This window comes from Corticium candelabrum, chromosome 14 (assembly GCF_963422355.1).
Source record: "Corticium candelabrum chromosome 14, ooCorCand1.1, whole genome shotgun sequence".
In the NCBI taxonomy this organism is placed as follows: Eukaryota; Metazoa; Porifera; class Homoscleromorpha; order Homosclerophorida; family Plakinidae; genus Corticium; species Corticium candelabrum.
Window position 1 is genome coordinate 4,344,316 of NC_085098.1, and position 15,000 is coordinate 4,359,315.

The 15,000-nt window shown below is 42.6% G+C and overlaps 3 protein-coding genes across 3 annotated transcripts in view; 1 reads left to right on the plus strand and 2 right to left on the minus strand.

The window, feature by feature from the left end:
- The window catches only part of LOC134190262 (uncharacterized), a 20,360-nt gene extending 9,450 nt beyond the window's left edge, over positions 1-10,910 (plus strand). Inside the window, exons 23-45 of the mRNA XM_062658707.1 lie at positions 573-613; positions 691-831; positions 889-963; positions 1,210-1,359; positions 1,414-1,518; positions 1,591-1,698; positions 2,146-2,341; positions 3,558-3,673; positions 3,734-3,789; positions 3,843-3,928; positions 4,236-4,331; positions 4,571-4,743; positions 5,322-5,370; positions 5,423-5,616; positions 5,880-5,972; positions 6,034-6,269; positions 7,538-7,618; positions 7,763-7,867; positions 7,934-8,031; positions 8,170-8,237; positions 10,268-10,333; positions 10,389-10,583; positions 10,643-10,910. Of these exons, the coding sequence (XP_062514691.1) occupies positions 573-613; positions 691-831; positions 889-963; positions 1,210-1,359; positions 1,414-1,518; positions 1,591-1,698; positions 2,146-2,341; positions 3,558-3,673; positions 3,734-3,789; positions 3,843-3,928; positions 4,236-4,331; positions 4,571-4,743; positions 5,322-5,370; positions 5,423-5,616; positions 5,880-5,972; positions 6,034-6,269; positions 7,538-7,618; positions 7,763-7,867; positions 7,934-8,031; positions 8,170-8,237; positions 10,268-10,333; positions 10,389-10,583; positions 10,643-10,741 (2,627 nt within the window). The 3' untranslated portion in view covers positions 10,742-10,910. The remainder of the gene's footprint in view (positions 1-572; positions 614-690; positions 832-888; positions 964-1,209; positions 1,360-1,413; positions 1,519-1,590; positions 1,699-2,145; positions 2,342-3,557; positions 3,674-3,733; positions 3,790-3,842; positions 3,929-4,235; positions 4,332-4,570; positions 4,744-5,321; positions 5,371-5,422; positions 5,617-5,879; positions 5,973-6,033; positions 6,270-7,537; positions 7,619-7,762; positions 7,868-7,933; positions 8,032-8,169; positions 8,238-10,267; positions 10,334-10,388; positions 10,584-10,642) is intronic.
- Positions 10,911-13,099: 2,189 nt separating this feature from the next.
- LOC134190263 (transcription factor AP-4-like) lies at positions 13,100-14,322 on the minus strand. The gene is made up of 3 exons (XM_062658708.1): positions 14,245-14,322; positions 13,998-14,168; positions 13,100-13,809 (listed from the first exon to the last, which is right to left on the minus strand). Exons 2-3 carry the CDS (start codon positions 14,070-14,072, stop codon positions 13,327-13,329), a joined length of 558 nt encoding a protein of 185 aa, XP_062514692.1. The 5' UTR covers positions 14,073-14,168; positions 14,245-14,322; the 3' UTR covers positions 13,100-13,326.
- LOC134190264 (mitochondrial import inner membrane translocase subunit TIM16-like) overlaps positions 14,162-15,000 on the minus strand; it is a 7,945-nt gene continuing 7,106 nt past the window's right edge. The window contains exon 6 of the mRNA XM_062658709.1: positions 14,162-15,000. This exon is cut by the window's right edge and continues 591 nt beyond it. The gene's annotated coding sequence lies outside the window, so the exon portion shown is untranslated.

Genomic DNA, 15,000 nt, shown 5'->3' on the forward strand with positions numbered 1-15,000 from the left:
TGTGTGTGTGTGTGTGTGTGTGTGTGTGTGTGTGTGTGTGTGTGTGTGTGTGTGTGTGTGTGTGTGTGTGTGTGTGTGTGTGTGTGTGTGTGTGTGTGTGTGTGTGTGTGTGTGTGTGTGTGTGTGTGTGTGTGTGTGTGTGTGTGTGTGTGTGTGTGTGTGTGTGTGTGTGTGTGTGTGTGTGTGTGTGTGTGTGTGTGTGTGTGTGTGTGTGTGTGTGTGTGTGTGTGTGTGTGTGTGTGTGTGTGTGTGTGTGTGTGTGTGTGTGTGTGTGTGTGTGTGTGTGTGTGTGTGTGTGTGTGTGTGTGTGTGTGTGTGTGTGTGTGTGTGTGTGTGTGTGTGTGTGTGTGTGTGTGTGTGTGTGTGTGTGTGTGTGTGTGTGTGTGTGTGTGTGTGTGTGTGTGTGTGTGTGTGTGTGTGTGTGTGTGTGTGTGTGCTTTCGTCAAAGCCATGCAACCAAGATTGTGTGGACATGTTTATATTCCTTATTTTAATGGCAGTGTCTAATGAAAGAAATACAGTATAGAATATTCATTTACATTGATGTCGTATGCACATGTGTGATATTACAGGATATCAAGGAAATGGCATCGATTGCACTGATGTTGATGAGGTGATCAAATTTGCTGTCAATGGGAAATAACAGTGTGTTTAATTAACATGCAAAATTGCTTGGTTGTGGACTTGCAGTGTGCCGAGTCAACTCCTTGTTCGGTGATGACACAATGCATTAACACATATCCTGGCTACATGTGTAGTGCTTGCCCACCGGGGTATACTGGTCATGTGCCACATGGTGTTGGAGTAGAACATGCAATGCATATTAAGCAGGTGTGCTCTAGCTTAAATGGTCAATTTCAAATGCAGTTGTCTAGAAGTCGTGTGCAGGTGTGTGATGATATTGATGAGTGCGAGGTCAACGATGGAGGTTGTGCAGCACGCTCTGTCTGCATCAATGAACCGGTAAACCACAATGCAGTAGACAAATTGCCACTAGTGTGTGTGTGTGTGTGTGTGTGTGTGTGTGTGTGTGTGTGTGTGTGTGTGTGTGTGTGTGTGTGTGTGTGTGTGTGTGTGTGTGTGTGTGTGTGTGTGTGTGTGTGTATACATATGCATGTATGTACACTTTAGTGTACTTGCTGTCAATGCAATATAATTACGTGTACATGCCTGATGTAAAATGTGTTTTGTTTGTTATTGTAACATTAGGGTACTTTCAGCTGTAGTGCCTGTGAGCCAGGTTACATTGGAAACGGATACACAGGTTGCCTTCTGGGAGACTTCTGTGAACTGGGCAAGCATAGTTGTGACCCAAATGCTTTATGTGTAACAACTGCTCTCGGAAAATATTTTTGTGAAGTTCGTTTATTTGTAGACATGATAAATATGTGTTTATGTTCCTTGTGTGTACAGTGTATGCACGGTTTTACTGGCAATGGTTACTACTGCGGTAAAGACACCGATCTTGATGGATTTCCAGATGAAAGATTGTTTTGTATAGACAGGTTGTGCTACACGGTATGTTGCTACATCTCGTGACAATAGAGATGTCAGTTAATGTGTAAGTGTTGGTTGTGATATATCGAATAGGATAACTGTCCTGACAAGCCAAATAGCGGTCAAGAGAATGCTGATAATGATGGGTTTGGAGATGCCTGTGATGATGATATTGACAACGATGGCTGGGTCAACTATAAAGTAAATTCTTTTTGATTACCATAAACCAAGAAATTTTTGGCGACATTTATTTTCTGTGATTTCCGTATGGTCTGTGAAGTACCTAAATTAAATTGCTACCTAAATTTGTCAAACCCCTAGGAACCAACAGCAATGTAAGGAACATGGTAAATTACTGTAATTATTTTCTAACTACGTAGTGCACACCTTCTATTGTGTAGCACAACTGCTTAAATGTAGTTCTAGTGTACTGTGCATCTTGCTAGAAGTCTTGAGCTTCCTAGGAGTTTTACCAAAGTAGATCGCTACCGAAACAGAATTTTTGTTTACCATATAGTATGATAGTCTATTAGGGTGTTACATTGCGATGTCACAAAATTGGCATCTCGTTAACGGTCAACTAATCTAAGGAGGGACAATTAAATATTTTGTCAGTGTTGTGTATATATTGATGCTCATGAACTGTAGGATAACTGTCGCTATGTGTATAACACTGATCAAGCTGATTTTGATGGAGATGGTGTTGGTGATGTTTGTGACAACTGTTGGAATTACACGAATTTGCTAAGAGCAGACAATGGTAGTGATACAAGAAATCCAATGCAACTAGACTCTGACAGAGATGGTCTGGGTGATATGTGCGAACACGACAGAGATGGAGATGGTATGTCTTAGTATTGGCTAATTACCTATAGGATACCTCCAACAGAAAACGGATTTATTTAGTGTAAATTACAGACAGAAACATTAAGCTGACTTTGTTGCGTGTTTGTATCTCTGTTCACCCGTTCCTAGGATGTTTGTTGATATTGACCCTTTGCATAGCAGCCCCTCAGATTATTTGTATATTGGTGGTTAGTATAGGACATGGTTGGGTTGTGATGATCTTCTGCCACATGAAAGTCACATAATGGCCACATGAAAAACACGAAGTCACATGGCAGCCACAAGACAGTCATCTTCAAACCAGGCGACATATCCGAAACACACCCAAGGCAGGATAGACCTACCACCTGACAACACTTCACCAATAAAATCACAGATAAACGCCTTCAGCTCAAAAGAAAGCTGAGTTAATGCATGGTAGGCAGTTGATATCTATGTTTTATTGGACCTCGATTATGAGTGGCTTTCTCTTTGATAATTATCCTCAGCCTTCCCTCAGCTAATTATTCTCAGAAAGATAGTTCCTCATGATCGAGATGCCTTTGTCAAATATTGTTTCCCTATACCATGCATTAATTGGAATGTCTTTGTCTCTGTTGTGTTGTGTCCAGTATGCAGTTTTTAGGGGTGGAGGATTATGGCAAAACTGAGCGACTTCACGATCTCCAAAAATGAGTGATATGAATGTCTGCTTTTGTCAAATGGCAGAATTTCTTCATAAATTGCGTATTAGTTGAGGTTTAATCCAGGCATACTTGGCAAGGAGAACCCGTCACCCTTCTTTCTTTTCCCTCTCACCCACAGAGGTTTATATAGACAGACAGACAGACTAACAGATTATTTTATTCTTTGATAAACACTTACATGATCTAGTCACAAGACGGCAACAGTTCTATAATTTCTACATTAATGAACATAATGCTGAATGTCTTTGACAGACAGACAGACAGACAGACAGACAGACAGACAGGCAGACAGACAGACAGGCTGGCAAGTGGGTGGGAAAACTGACAAATCGAACCTACTGGTTTTTGGGGTACAGTACGCCATGAACAGCAACAGGCAACAAATGCCAGGTTGTGCACCAGCCTGTTTCTATATCATTAATTTTTGACTCTGAAGAACACAGTAACAAGTTTTAGTAGATAATCCTACTAAGTAAATTAGAAGTTATGTGCAGTAGTTACAGTAGTAACAGTAGTTGTTTTGTACAGGTGTTGATGATGACATCGACAACTGCATCTTTGTCTACAACTCAAATCAAACTGATACTGATCAAGATGGCTTTGGCGACGTGTGTGACAATTGTCCAACAACATCCAGCTCTAATGTATTTATCGTTATCATTATGAAATGACTGCTATTTATATAAGGGTGTTTTATATTTTAGCAAGGAGATTATGATCGAGACTTTGTTGGTGATGTATGTGATAGGTCATCAGACAGGTAATAAATGACATCAGATTGTCATAGTTGTTGCTTTCTGAATTCTACTTTAGTGATCAGGATGGTGTTCAGGACAGTATTGACAACTGCATGTCTGATCCCAATAGTGATCAGCTGGATGTGGATGGTGATGGCACAGGTAATCAATATTATTTACTAGTGTGGTTGTTGTTGTTGTTGTTGTTGTTGTTGTGTATGTGTTTATTGGCATGTACTTTATCAATTGGTGCATTAAATTAATTTAATTATCATGGTGATTCTGGGTATGCTACATTATTAGACTTTGATTACTGCATAATTTGCATAGAAAATTTTGTTAAATTAATGCAACTGATATCTTGCATCAAACTTTTGTATGATTGAAATGATTAATTCAAGAGAGCTAATGTAGATAGTGTGTCATCATCTCATAAACTTTTTAATTTATTGCATCTTGTATTCAATAGGTGATGTGTGTGACTCAGATAGAGATAATGATGGGATAGATGATGTATTGGACAATTGCCCTGTTGTTGCTAATGCTAACCAGGATGATACAGATGGTACATTGTTTTCTGTTATACGTTTTTGTCTGTCTTTGTCAGTCTGTCTGTCAGTCAGTCCGTCCGTCCATCCAGCCATCTGTTTGTCTGTCTGTCTGTCTGTCTGTCTGTCTGGCAATGGTAGTGTATTTTCATGTCAATCTGTTTGTTCGTCTGTCTGTCTGTCTGTCTGTCCGTATGTCTGTCTGTCTGTCTGCCTGTCTGTGCATTCGTTTGCCACTAATGTTCCAATGCTTCAGGTGACGGCAGGGGAGATTCTTGTCAGAATGACTTTGATGGCGACGGCGTCGTTGACACAGATGACAACTGCCCTATCAATCCTTTAATATTTCGCACCAATTTCTCATTGCATTTCAACACGTCAATCGATGTCACTCCCCAAACATTTGCAGAATGGATAATAACCGACGAGGTCAGATTTTAGTGAACATACATTTGTCTGACACTAGGAATACTCGAACTGCACATCTGGATTTTCCAACAAATTAGGAAACTCAAAATTCGATTACCAATAACAGATAGTGTAGTTAGTTATTTGCTCTATTCTTTGTACACTTACCAGTTCACTAGAGTTCAGCACCACTACACCACTTCACTTACCCCATTAGAAGACGATGTATAAATGAGGTAATGGGCATACAAACAAAACGTTTAGTGTACAGTACAAGCGGAGCAAAGCAACTAGGCCTTTGTTTCACCAGATGATATTTGAATGAGTAATATGCTTAGTAGCATGTCAGCTCACGTGACAGACTTCGTGCATTTCCAGTTCACAGCAAAATACGTTAGAAGACGTAGGTGTATGGCCAATCAAGTGAGTAGCACGTGCTAATTGTTTACATACATACATACAAGTTGAACTGCAGCTTGTCAATGAATTACAAGGATACAAATAATTGTAAAACTGGTAACTCTCATTTTATGACACAAATGACTGTATCGTATCGTTACTCTTTCCACAAATGACTGTTGTTGTTGTGTGATATCAAGGGAGCTGAAATCACACAAAAGAAGTCGACGTCACCGGCGTTTCTATTGAGTAAGATGGTATAATTGATATTAATTAGCTATTGGCATTTTGTGTGTAACAGGTAGATCAGGGTTTCAAGCTGTCGACTTCAGCGGCACAATCTTTGTTGACACAGACTTCGATACCGATTTAATTGGCGTCGTGTTTGGATACCAGAACTTTGCACACTTTTACATTGTGACATGGAAAAACAAACAAGAGGAGTACTTTCAGTACAGCTGCTGGCGAACAACAGCAAGAGGGTTTTCACTAAAGGTGCAAATCAGACTCAGACAATGTATCTGTTGTGCGCTAAGTGCAGATTTGGATGGATCACCCAACACAATCCATAGATGGCCTTTACAAACCTTAGATCGCCAATACAAACCATGCATTCCTAACCCTGACCGTAAACTCTAACCCTGACACTGACCCTCAAATTACCCGGAAAAACTAGACATCCATGGCTTGTCCATATCCACACTTTGCACATAACACATATAATTAATATACATTAATATATTAGTTAACTGTTGTAGAAAGTTTACGGTTCACCATCAAGTGAGCAGTGCCTGAGAAATGCCATTTGGGAATCAACATCTTCGCTAAATTGGTATTATAACAACTTTCGGGTAATTCTATTGAACTGTTAGTTGATGATGTAGTGTCACTGTCGTTCGTTGGTTTATGCAGACTGAAGTCTTGTTTACTAGCGGCGTGTCATGGCAGCATCGAACTGCTTACAAGTTTTTTGTCTCTCATCGTCCTTCTGTCGGACTCATTCGTGTTGTCATAGAAGACGAGAATGGGACAGTTGTAGACACGGGGCAGTTGTTTGACTCTATGTTCGCCGGTGGACGGATCGGCGTTTTCAGCTTCTCACAACAAGATGTCATTTGGTCAAACTTGAAGTATACTTGTGCTGAAAGGTTAGTTACATATCAACATTTCTCTGTATTGGGCACCTGTATTAATCAATGTGTTCCAAGTTGAGTTAGCTGGGCCTCAAATACGAAAATTTTAAAATTCTGGGAAGATTTGGCTCAAGTACCATCTGATTAATTAGAAACAAAGTAGGTCGTACAATAGAGTGTGTGAATGACGACACCCAAGGGACTGTCCTCAACTGCCCCTAATTCTCAGATGGTTCTAATTGTCAGACTGGCACTTGTACATGTAGACCGATCCATGTACACCATGTACTTCTGTGCAATGTAATGACAATCCTAATACACTTGTATGTATTACTAAAGCAGATCAAAATGATGCCAACTTGGGTTTTTCCAATGCCAAAATCCTTAGCCAAGTCTCGGTGATGATAACCCGACTCAAAGGCTTTAATTACATCAATTTTTCCTTTAAGAGGCATAGCAACTTGTTTCTTTTCTTCAGCACCATGCAATTTGACAAAAGCCTGCATGTGTGTGTGTGTGTGTGTGTGTGTGTGTGTGTGTGTGTGTGTGTGTGTGCACGTGCGTGCAGTGTGTGTGTGTGTGTGTGTGTGTGTGTGTGTGTGTGTGTGTGTATGTGTGTGTGTGTGTGTGTTGCATGACAATCACATGTTTCCAGAAGACTGCCTGAGTGCATGTCTCTCGGTGTCCGCGTTTAAAGGCCAAGACATAAATATACGGTTAGGTCATTGAATTGTGTCTACTACTCATAATGTACAGGTGCCCAGTTTTTCCAGGCTTCAAATGCATGAAAAGGTATTAAGTTTTCAAGGGACCGTCCCACCAACTATCCACATTTTAGGTGCCCCCATTTGTCAGGTGTTCACACGGACAGGTTTCATGGTACATGAAAATTACTTGACCAAGACATGAACCCAGATAGCTCAATATCCTCTTTTATCTACAGTATCATAACAATAGTCTCTTCTTATAGCCTTAATTAACGAGATTGCAATCATGGTAAAGGATTTACATCAATTAATCGCAAACTAACAACCACTTTCATGTGCACCAGAAGACGTTAGTTTAATAGTTTAATACCACACTTGCACACTGCTCAATCACTCAACTTTTTATCGCTCCCTTGTACCACCTATTGTGAGTGACACTTCTCAAATCTTAGGGACAACTTCTCTAGTCTCCTTGGTCATTGTTCCACGAGTAGGTAGCTTGACTCAATTATATACACATATACATGTATAAGACATATACCATATATGTATGTCACTGTATTCCTTGTTGATTAGAATCAATCACGCTCTGGAATTCGATGGGATTGACGACAGCGTAGATCTTCCTGAAGCTTCCAGCCTTAGTCTAGACAGCAGGTAAAGAGGCAGATTTTTGATGTAATGACTGGTTCCTACATTACAGCCAGTTGTGAATAAATAGAGAAGAGACAGACACACACAATAGGCAGACTGGCAAGAGCAACTACCTTGTGACTTAGACTGATTGGTCTGTTATCGTAGCTTTACGGTTGATGCATGGATTCGAGTGCCGAAGGACTGTTGTGACAGCATTCGACCTGTCGTTTGTACTCGTGAGGGTGCACTCTGTTTGTATATCGAGAACAAGTAAGAATATAAAACAGACTCTAGCCTCGATCGTGTTTACTACACATAATTGCATTGCTATTTCAGTTTTCTTCACGGTGTGTTGAGCAACAAATACGTCCACAGTTCAGACCGTGTAGTGGGCGGAGAATGGAATCACGTCGGATTACGATTTGAAGCAATAAGTACGTGTGTGTGTGTGTGTGTTTGTGTGTGTGTGTGTGTGTGTGTGTGTGTGTGTGTGTGTGTGTGTGTGTGTGTGTGTGTGTGTGTGTGTGTGTGTGTGTGTACAACTGCTTCTTTCACGACTATGTTTGCTGCAGCTGCAGAGTTGTCTCTAATATTAAACGGCACCGTCGTCGACACAGCATACAACGTGCAGACATATCAAGTAAAATGCATAAACATTTCATCTACTGTTAATACCTCGTCACTGCAGGTGTAGAAAGATGTCTATAACGTTGGAATTTGTTTGACATGAATAGGCACAATGTGATCTTAGCATGTGGACAATTACGATGACTACTAATGACTGGTTAGGCCACACCGAAAAATTGTCGGGTTGGGGTAATATTTTAGAAAGAAAGACGGGTGGGTGGATGGGTGGAGATTTATTAGTTTTTTTTTGTGCACTTACGCATGGACATCCATTCATAGCACATGCTGCAAACTAATGCTACTACAGCAACAGCTTTATGTCAATTCAACACAGACTTGAAACTGCCGCCACGGGAACACAAACCACCTAGGCAAGAAGGTTTGAAATATGGCCCCAGCATTATGCTTAGTGTCACTTTTCCACCTTCTTTCTCTTACTTCCTGCCTTAGGCATTCTTGTGATTACAGCCTTCGTCAATCGGTAATTTTCACATAATGGCAAGACAGTGAGTGTGAAACTCTTGCAGAAACTCCTGGGGCTATGAGGCATCACTTAAGCTTGTAGGCTGGAGGATTTCGGATGAACCGCCCGCTTAGGTGTGCAGGTCTGCTTTCGATCCAAAGTCGCTTGTTCCATCTTGGACTCCTTCACATATACTGTGATGCAGAAGTGGATCTACACAAATTAAGTAGTGGACTGCTTTGCTCATCGTCAAATTCGTTCTTGCAGACTAGCTAGAGCTAGAACTGATCTCTTGCACTATAAAGTTTAGCTTTTGCTTCTGACTCTATCAAAGTTACTGATCTATACTTTCCGAAAACTACACAAATACATTAAAAAATTTAAAAATCACGTGACCAGTTTGTCATCATTGGTCCATTTTAATGTATTACGTACCGCCCACTTTTAACGTTAGGCTACACCGCTACAGCCATGTCACTGGACACACAGTAGCATCACATGCCACCATATGCTTGCTTGCTAACCCTAACCTTCTCATCATTCATAAACGCATGTTCTCTCACTCACAGAAATGCAGAGGGCAATAAAAGATGCCATGCTACCAGACAAGTGCATGCACAAAAAACCAGACGGACCTCCAAACACGTGTGGGTGGGTTACCCCAACCCACAATTTTTCAGTGTGGCCTTATTGTAGTCTCACGTAGCCAGACCCTTCCCACCTACATCCGCCAGTGGGATGTAGGCGGGAAGGGTCTGGCTATGCGAGACTAGCCTTACTGTTACCTTTTGACTGAAACAATGGACTAATATATAATGTATACGTCTGTATTCATGTATCTGAAGCAAAGCAGGAAAACATATTTGAGAATTTAATGTTTGGAGGGAGTCAAAGCTTACTTTATTCAGTTTGTGAATAGATGCTATACCATCAGTCATATACTAAAATTAATAATATTAACTATGTATATCATTGTCACGTGACTTGTGGACCAGTCATGAGCGCATATTTAGATGGCACATATGATGTATTGCAAGGCAAGTGTGCAGTAAGTTACTCGTTAATGTCACACTCTCATTTATCATATACAGATCATGTGACCATGGTATTATACTATAAATTACTTATCATATCAGCATGCTAGATGGCTTTTACCAGCACTTGGAGTAGGGTTATAGCCCTTAGCTTTGCCTCGGCTGATAACCCCGCCTCTTGGCTTGTAAAGCCATATAGCATGCTAATCGTACAATAACCTATACACATGTATATATCATATCTGTGTGTATGAGGTCATTTTGGCAGGATCAGTTACTCCATTGCACATTACACCACACGAATGTAACCCAATGACAGATGCTGCTGTTTATGTTTGAAGTGTATGAGTAAAGCTTCGGTTTCATATCCTATGCCAGTTTATATTACTGTAAATATGGTAATGTGAAGCATTTTTAGTGCACACTGGGTAGCAACCAGTGTTTACTAATAAACAGACATGCTCTGTGCTCATAATCTAGTATCTCATCTTATTGTTGTTATCAGTTACAATGCAGTAATAACACATCGGTGTTGATTACATCTAGGGTACCGAACGAATTTACTTAGCTCGAAATCATAAGCTCCAGTTCTTTCACGGATATATAGAGGAGGTAAAGCTGCATGACAATGACTGCTTTTCTGAGTGAAATTTCACTTTTCTTGTAGCTTCGGTTTTGGTCTCTGGCCCTACCAGATAGTTCTATTGCCAGATACTACGTGTCTAGCTCACTGAGTGGAGCACAAACACAAGCACAACTTCAGGCACATTTTGATATCAACACAGGATCGGGACGCACACTGTATGACCAAACTCAAAATAATCTTCATGGTTTTATCTATGGTGATCCAAAGTGGGTTGCGGTGAGTTCAAGTTTGCAAATTTGCTGTTAACGGAGCTGCAGTGTCTTGTTATTTCCTAGAGCTCATTAAATTTCGCTTCTCTTGAAAACAATCTAAAACGACGGAAGCGTGATGTAGTAAAGCCGTCTGAAAATGGCAACGGGAAAGATGAACTGTAAGCGTCAACTGATCAAAACATCAAATTGCACGTGCAATAGCCCTTAATCAAAACAATGATATCTCTTTGCTTCACATTTAATTAATACGTGTTTGTTATTCCAGGAGTCTGGATTTAGTTAGTTTCTACTTTAGAATTTCTCTAATGCCTTAATATTTGTTAATGCATTATATGATTATTGTATTATCATCTCAGTAATGGTGGATTGCGATAGTGCACATTCAACTCTGAACTTTTCATAGCCAAATGGTCCGGGTGCTTTAGTTTTAAAAAACCCGATATAAAAAAATTACAAACTTTAAAAGATTTACGACGAATCAACAAATGCAAACCAAGAATGTAAACTTTGATTCCTCTAATTAAGAATGGGCACAAGAGCTAGAGACCCTCACACGGGGGTGGCCAACTGGTGCTATGGTGACACAGGTAGCACCAGAGGCTGGTATTGGGCACCAAGCAAGCAAAGGTTTGGCACCAAGGCTTGAAGCCACTCAAACAGGATGGTGACGTCACGACTGTCACTGACCAGTAAACATCACGATTGAATTTACTATGATGATACATACATACATACATGAGTATGTATGCAAGGGCGTCACGTACTGTGGGCTAGAGTAAGTGCTAGCCCCCACTTTCTGAGGGCTTATTTCATTAAACTTATTATTTTATTTAATCTTGGATTGTTTGAGAATCAACCAGTCCTAAAACATCTTAGTTTTCACTGTTACGCGTTCTCTGTGACGTCACCTGTTCAAATTCATTGACAAGCCCCTCACTTTAGAGACCCATGTGACGCCCTAGATGTATGTATGTATGTATGTATGTATGTATGTATGTATGTATGTATGTATGTAAGCATGTATGTATGTGGCTTAATTGATTAGAGTGTGCAGTTGGAGATTGGCAACATCCGGGACCTTTGGGTCAGAGTTCAAGTGTGGGAGGGCCACATACATAAGTTCCCTTGGGCAAGGAACCAAAATACAATTGCCTCTCTCTCCGGAGTGTCAGTTCTGTCAGTACAGTGCAGCAACTATACAGCAAGTATGAAGTACATAGTGACATACAGTAACTTCTAATAGTGTTAGATTATAACATATCATAGCAAGTACTTAGCAGTATCTAACCTAGGCCTTAGGGGCTCTTGTAAACAAAACAAAAAATGTATGTATGTATGTATGTATGTAAACATAGAGTGTAATATGTATGTATGTATGCAAACTGATAACTTGAAACATAGAACACACTATAGTATACAGTAATCTACCTAAGCGTTGGGATAAAAGTGCCACGTACTGCGGTCAGTTGCAAATATCCAGACAATCATTGTCCAGACACTTAACACAGCAAAATCATATGTTGTACACCCAAGAAGCAGCAAAATCATGAGCCATCATCAAGTGTGGCACGTGTGGATGCATCTGCAGCTGTAAGCCACATTCGCTATTTAGTCAAGGGTAGACTTTCTCCATGTAAATGATTCTGATTCATGCATATGAGTCATGATAGCACTAGAGAAGGATGACATCCTCTAGTACAAAACCATACCTAAAGCTCTAAACAGTTCTGTGCAGGGTTATCATTTCCAATGGCAACAGTGCACAAAAAGTGGCACCCGACCTTCCAAAGTGTGACATCAACCCACTGATAAGGTGTGGACATCACAGGTGATCGAATTGTGATCACAGGTTCCTTGAAAGTCGCTAGTCTTGAATTCCTAATGGCAGTACAAGGAAGTCTAGAAGTATATGAAAAAATTTGCTTTATGTTGGCTTAATTAAGTTCCGTGTTTATGACGTCATATATAGTAATTTATTGGTATAATATTAGTATTAATATTATTAATGAGTGGCATCATAAGTTAGTGCCACAGCTTGGGCACCATTGGAAAAACAGGTTGCATCCCTGTTGTGTTCTGGCCTCGCGTTTGAGCCTTCTGTGCGCGCGAGGTGATTGCTCCAAGCTTGTAGAGTGAGATTCCACCTGATTGTCATACAATTGCACCGCTTACATACGTGTTTGTGGTCTGCCTCATCGATCTGGACCTTCTCTGAACCGACCGCCCACTCGTCTCTCGCGTCTACCGACTACCGACGTCATGAACAACCAAACTTGCGCGTCTGCTCTCAATAGACATTCACTCGAGCAATTCCTACCGATTGGGTACACTTGCGGTTTCCGCCCTAATTGCAACATGCACGCAAACAACGCACAGAGAAGACCTATCGCCTCATTCCAGGAAAAGCGGTATTTTTGGATAAAAGCACTGACACCTCTGGGTGCCAACACGTACAACCCCACCGTAAAAATACCCGTATACTATACTCCTACAAAGTGCGCGTCAACAGTACACACGATATTACTTCAGAAAAAATATTTTTCCGACCAAATCACGTCACGCTACGTGCGTTATATGCCGTCACTCTCGATAATAAAATTACAGCGGCACGTTTGTATTACAACAATTCAATTAGCATATTCCCGGTTTTGATGAATATACGCGCGCCATTCAGTACTCTATCTCCGCACGCGTGCGACTACGTCGCACCTCTATATACACACACACTAACTACAACGCGCCTCCGATCAACTCGACTCCTCGTCGGGAACAGGCGTGAACACCCGGTCGCCCTCCAGGTGACGTATGGCGCGAACTATCGTGTCCAGCGTACCACGTGGGGTGTCCGAGTCGTCGCCCATAGGCGTGTCCTTCTCAGCTGGTGAGCTGTTCGAGTCAGGCGGCGCCGACTGAAACGAGGAAGTGAGGCTCGAGAGGCGTTTTTCGACGTTCGCACGCACTCGTCTCTCTCGCTCGAGTTCGATGCGTAAGTGCGCCAGCTCCTGATGCGTCTCGGCGAGCGAGACAGCGAGCGATGCGGTCGGATGGTCGGTCGGCGGGCTGACGCGCTGGTCCGACAGCTGGCGTTGTTGTTGCTGCTGCTGTAGAGCGGCCGTGCTCTCTTGCATCGACGCCAGTAGCCACGTGAGATGCGCCGTTTGGTGCGCCGTCCGTGCCTTTTCCTGTTGTAGGGCGTAGATGTGTTCAGCAGCGTGCTGCAGTATGGCAGCCTGAAAAGAGGGAAGTCGTTCGTTTAGCTAATCGCAGCCAAAACACGCGAGACAGGGAGGTATGCGCGAATGTACGAATGCGTCGTTTGACCGAGGTGACTGCGAGAGAGAGAGAAAGAGAGAGAGGCGCGAGGAAGCGACACTGGATGTTCACGCGCCTTTTGACCTCCCCGTGTGTGCTCGCTCACCTTGCTCATCTTCTCGCCGTCAGCTTGCGGCAGGAGCATCTTGAGTGCACGGAAGCCAGAATTGATACTCTGCATGCGTCGACGCTCGTTGGAATTGGCGATTTCGCGCCGTATGCGACGCTCCAAGTCGCGACTTCGCACCTCTGGCAAGTTGCTACATCATCACAGATTCTATACACCTCGACCGTCGGAGAGGAACACGATCGCACGCACACACACACACACACAAGACTCCCAGGTGTCTCACCCGCACGTGGACTCGGTCTGACTCTGAGGTGAATCACTGTGCGCCGACAACGGCGATCGAACGAGATGCGGCGAATAGAAGGCCATCGCACGGACAAGACGAAGTTCTGAGAACCAACTGGCCGGGCCGCCGCTGCCCTGTGGTCTGCTTGTCAGCTGTTGCTGATCTGATCTAACGATCTCTCAACTATGTTATAAATGTCCTCAAGGGGCGTGGTCAAAACAGCTGAGTCGGTTCCCGCACACACACCTCACCGATTGCCTCACTCGGTCACGAAATGCGACACTCACCGGTATCTGTTCTTTCCTGCTCGGCTCGAATGGCGGGGGTTCCGAGCATGCGAGCGTGCGAGCGGACGAGAAACGCGCCGAAAACGTGTGCCACTCGAGCTTGGCTGACACCCAGATTGCGGTGGCGACGCAACTATCTCCGGAATGCGTGGCCGGGGCGTGAACCAATCAGCTGTTGCAGCAACAGTCGAACGAGCCGCCGCCAATCAGAAGCAGAGAAAGTGACATGGTAGCGACGCGAAGACACACAGTGTCGTACTATTTTTCAGTCAGCGTTCCGAGTTTTGCAGAACAGTGTGGCAACACGTCGTTGAAACGGTGTGGGTTTCCGATTACCGATGATCAGCTGACCGACTCAGTCACCTCGACGTCCCGCCAAACTGGAATGCTACACCTTGTGTTGTGACACTCCGACACATGCGCGACACCCAAGCCAACAAAGCAGCTGCGCATTGTCTTCCGCAAA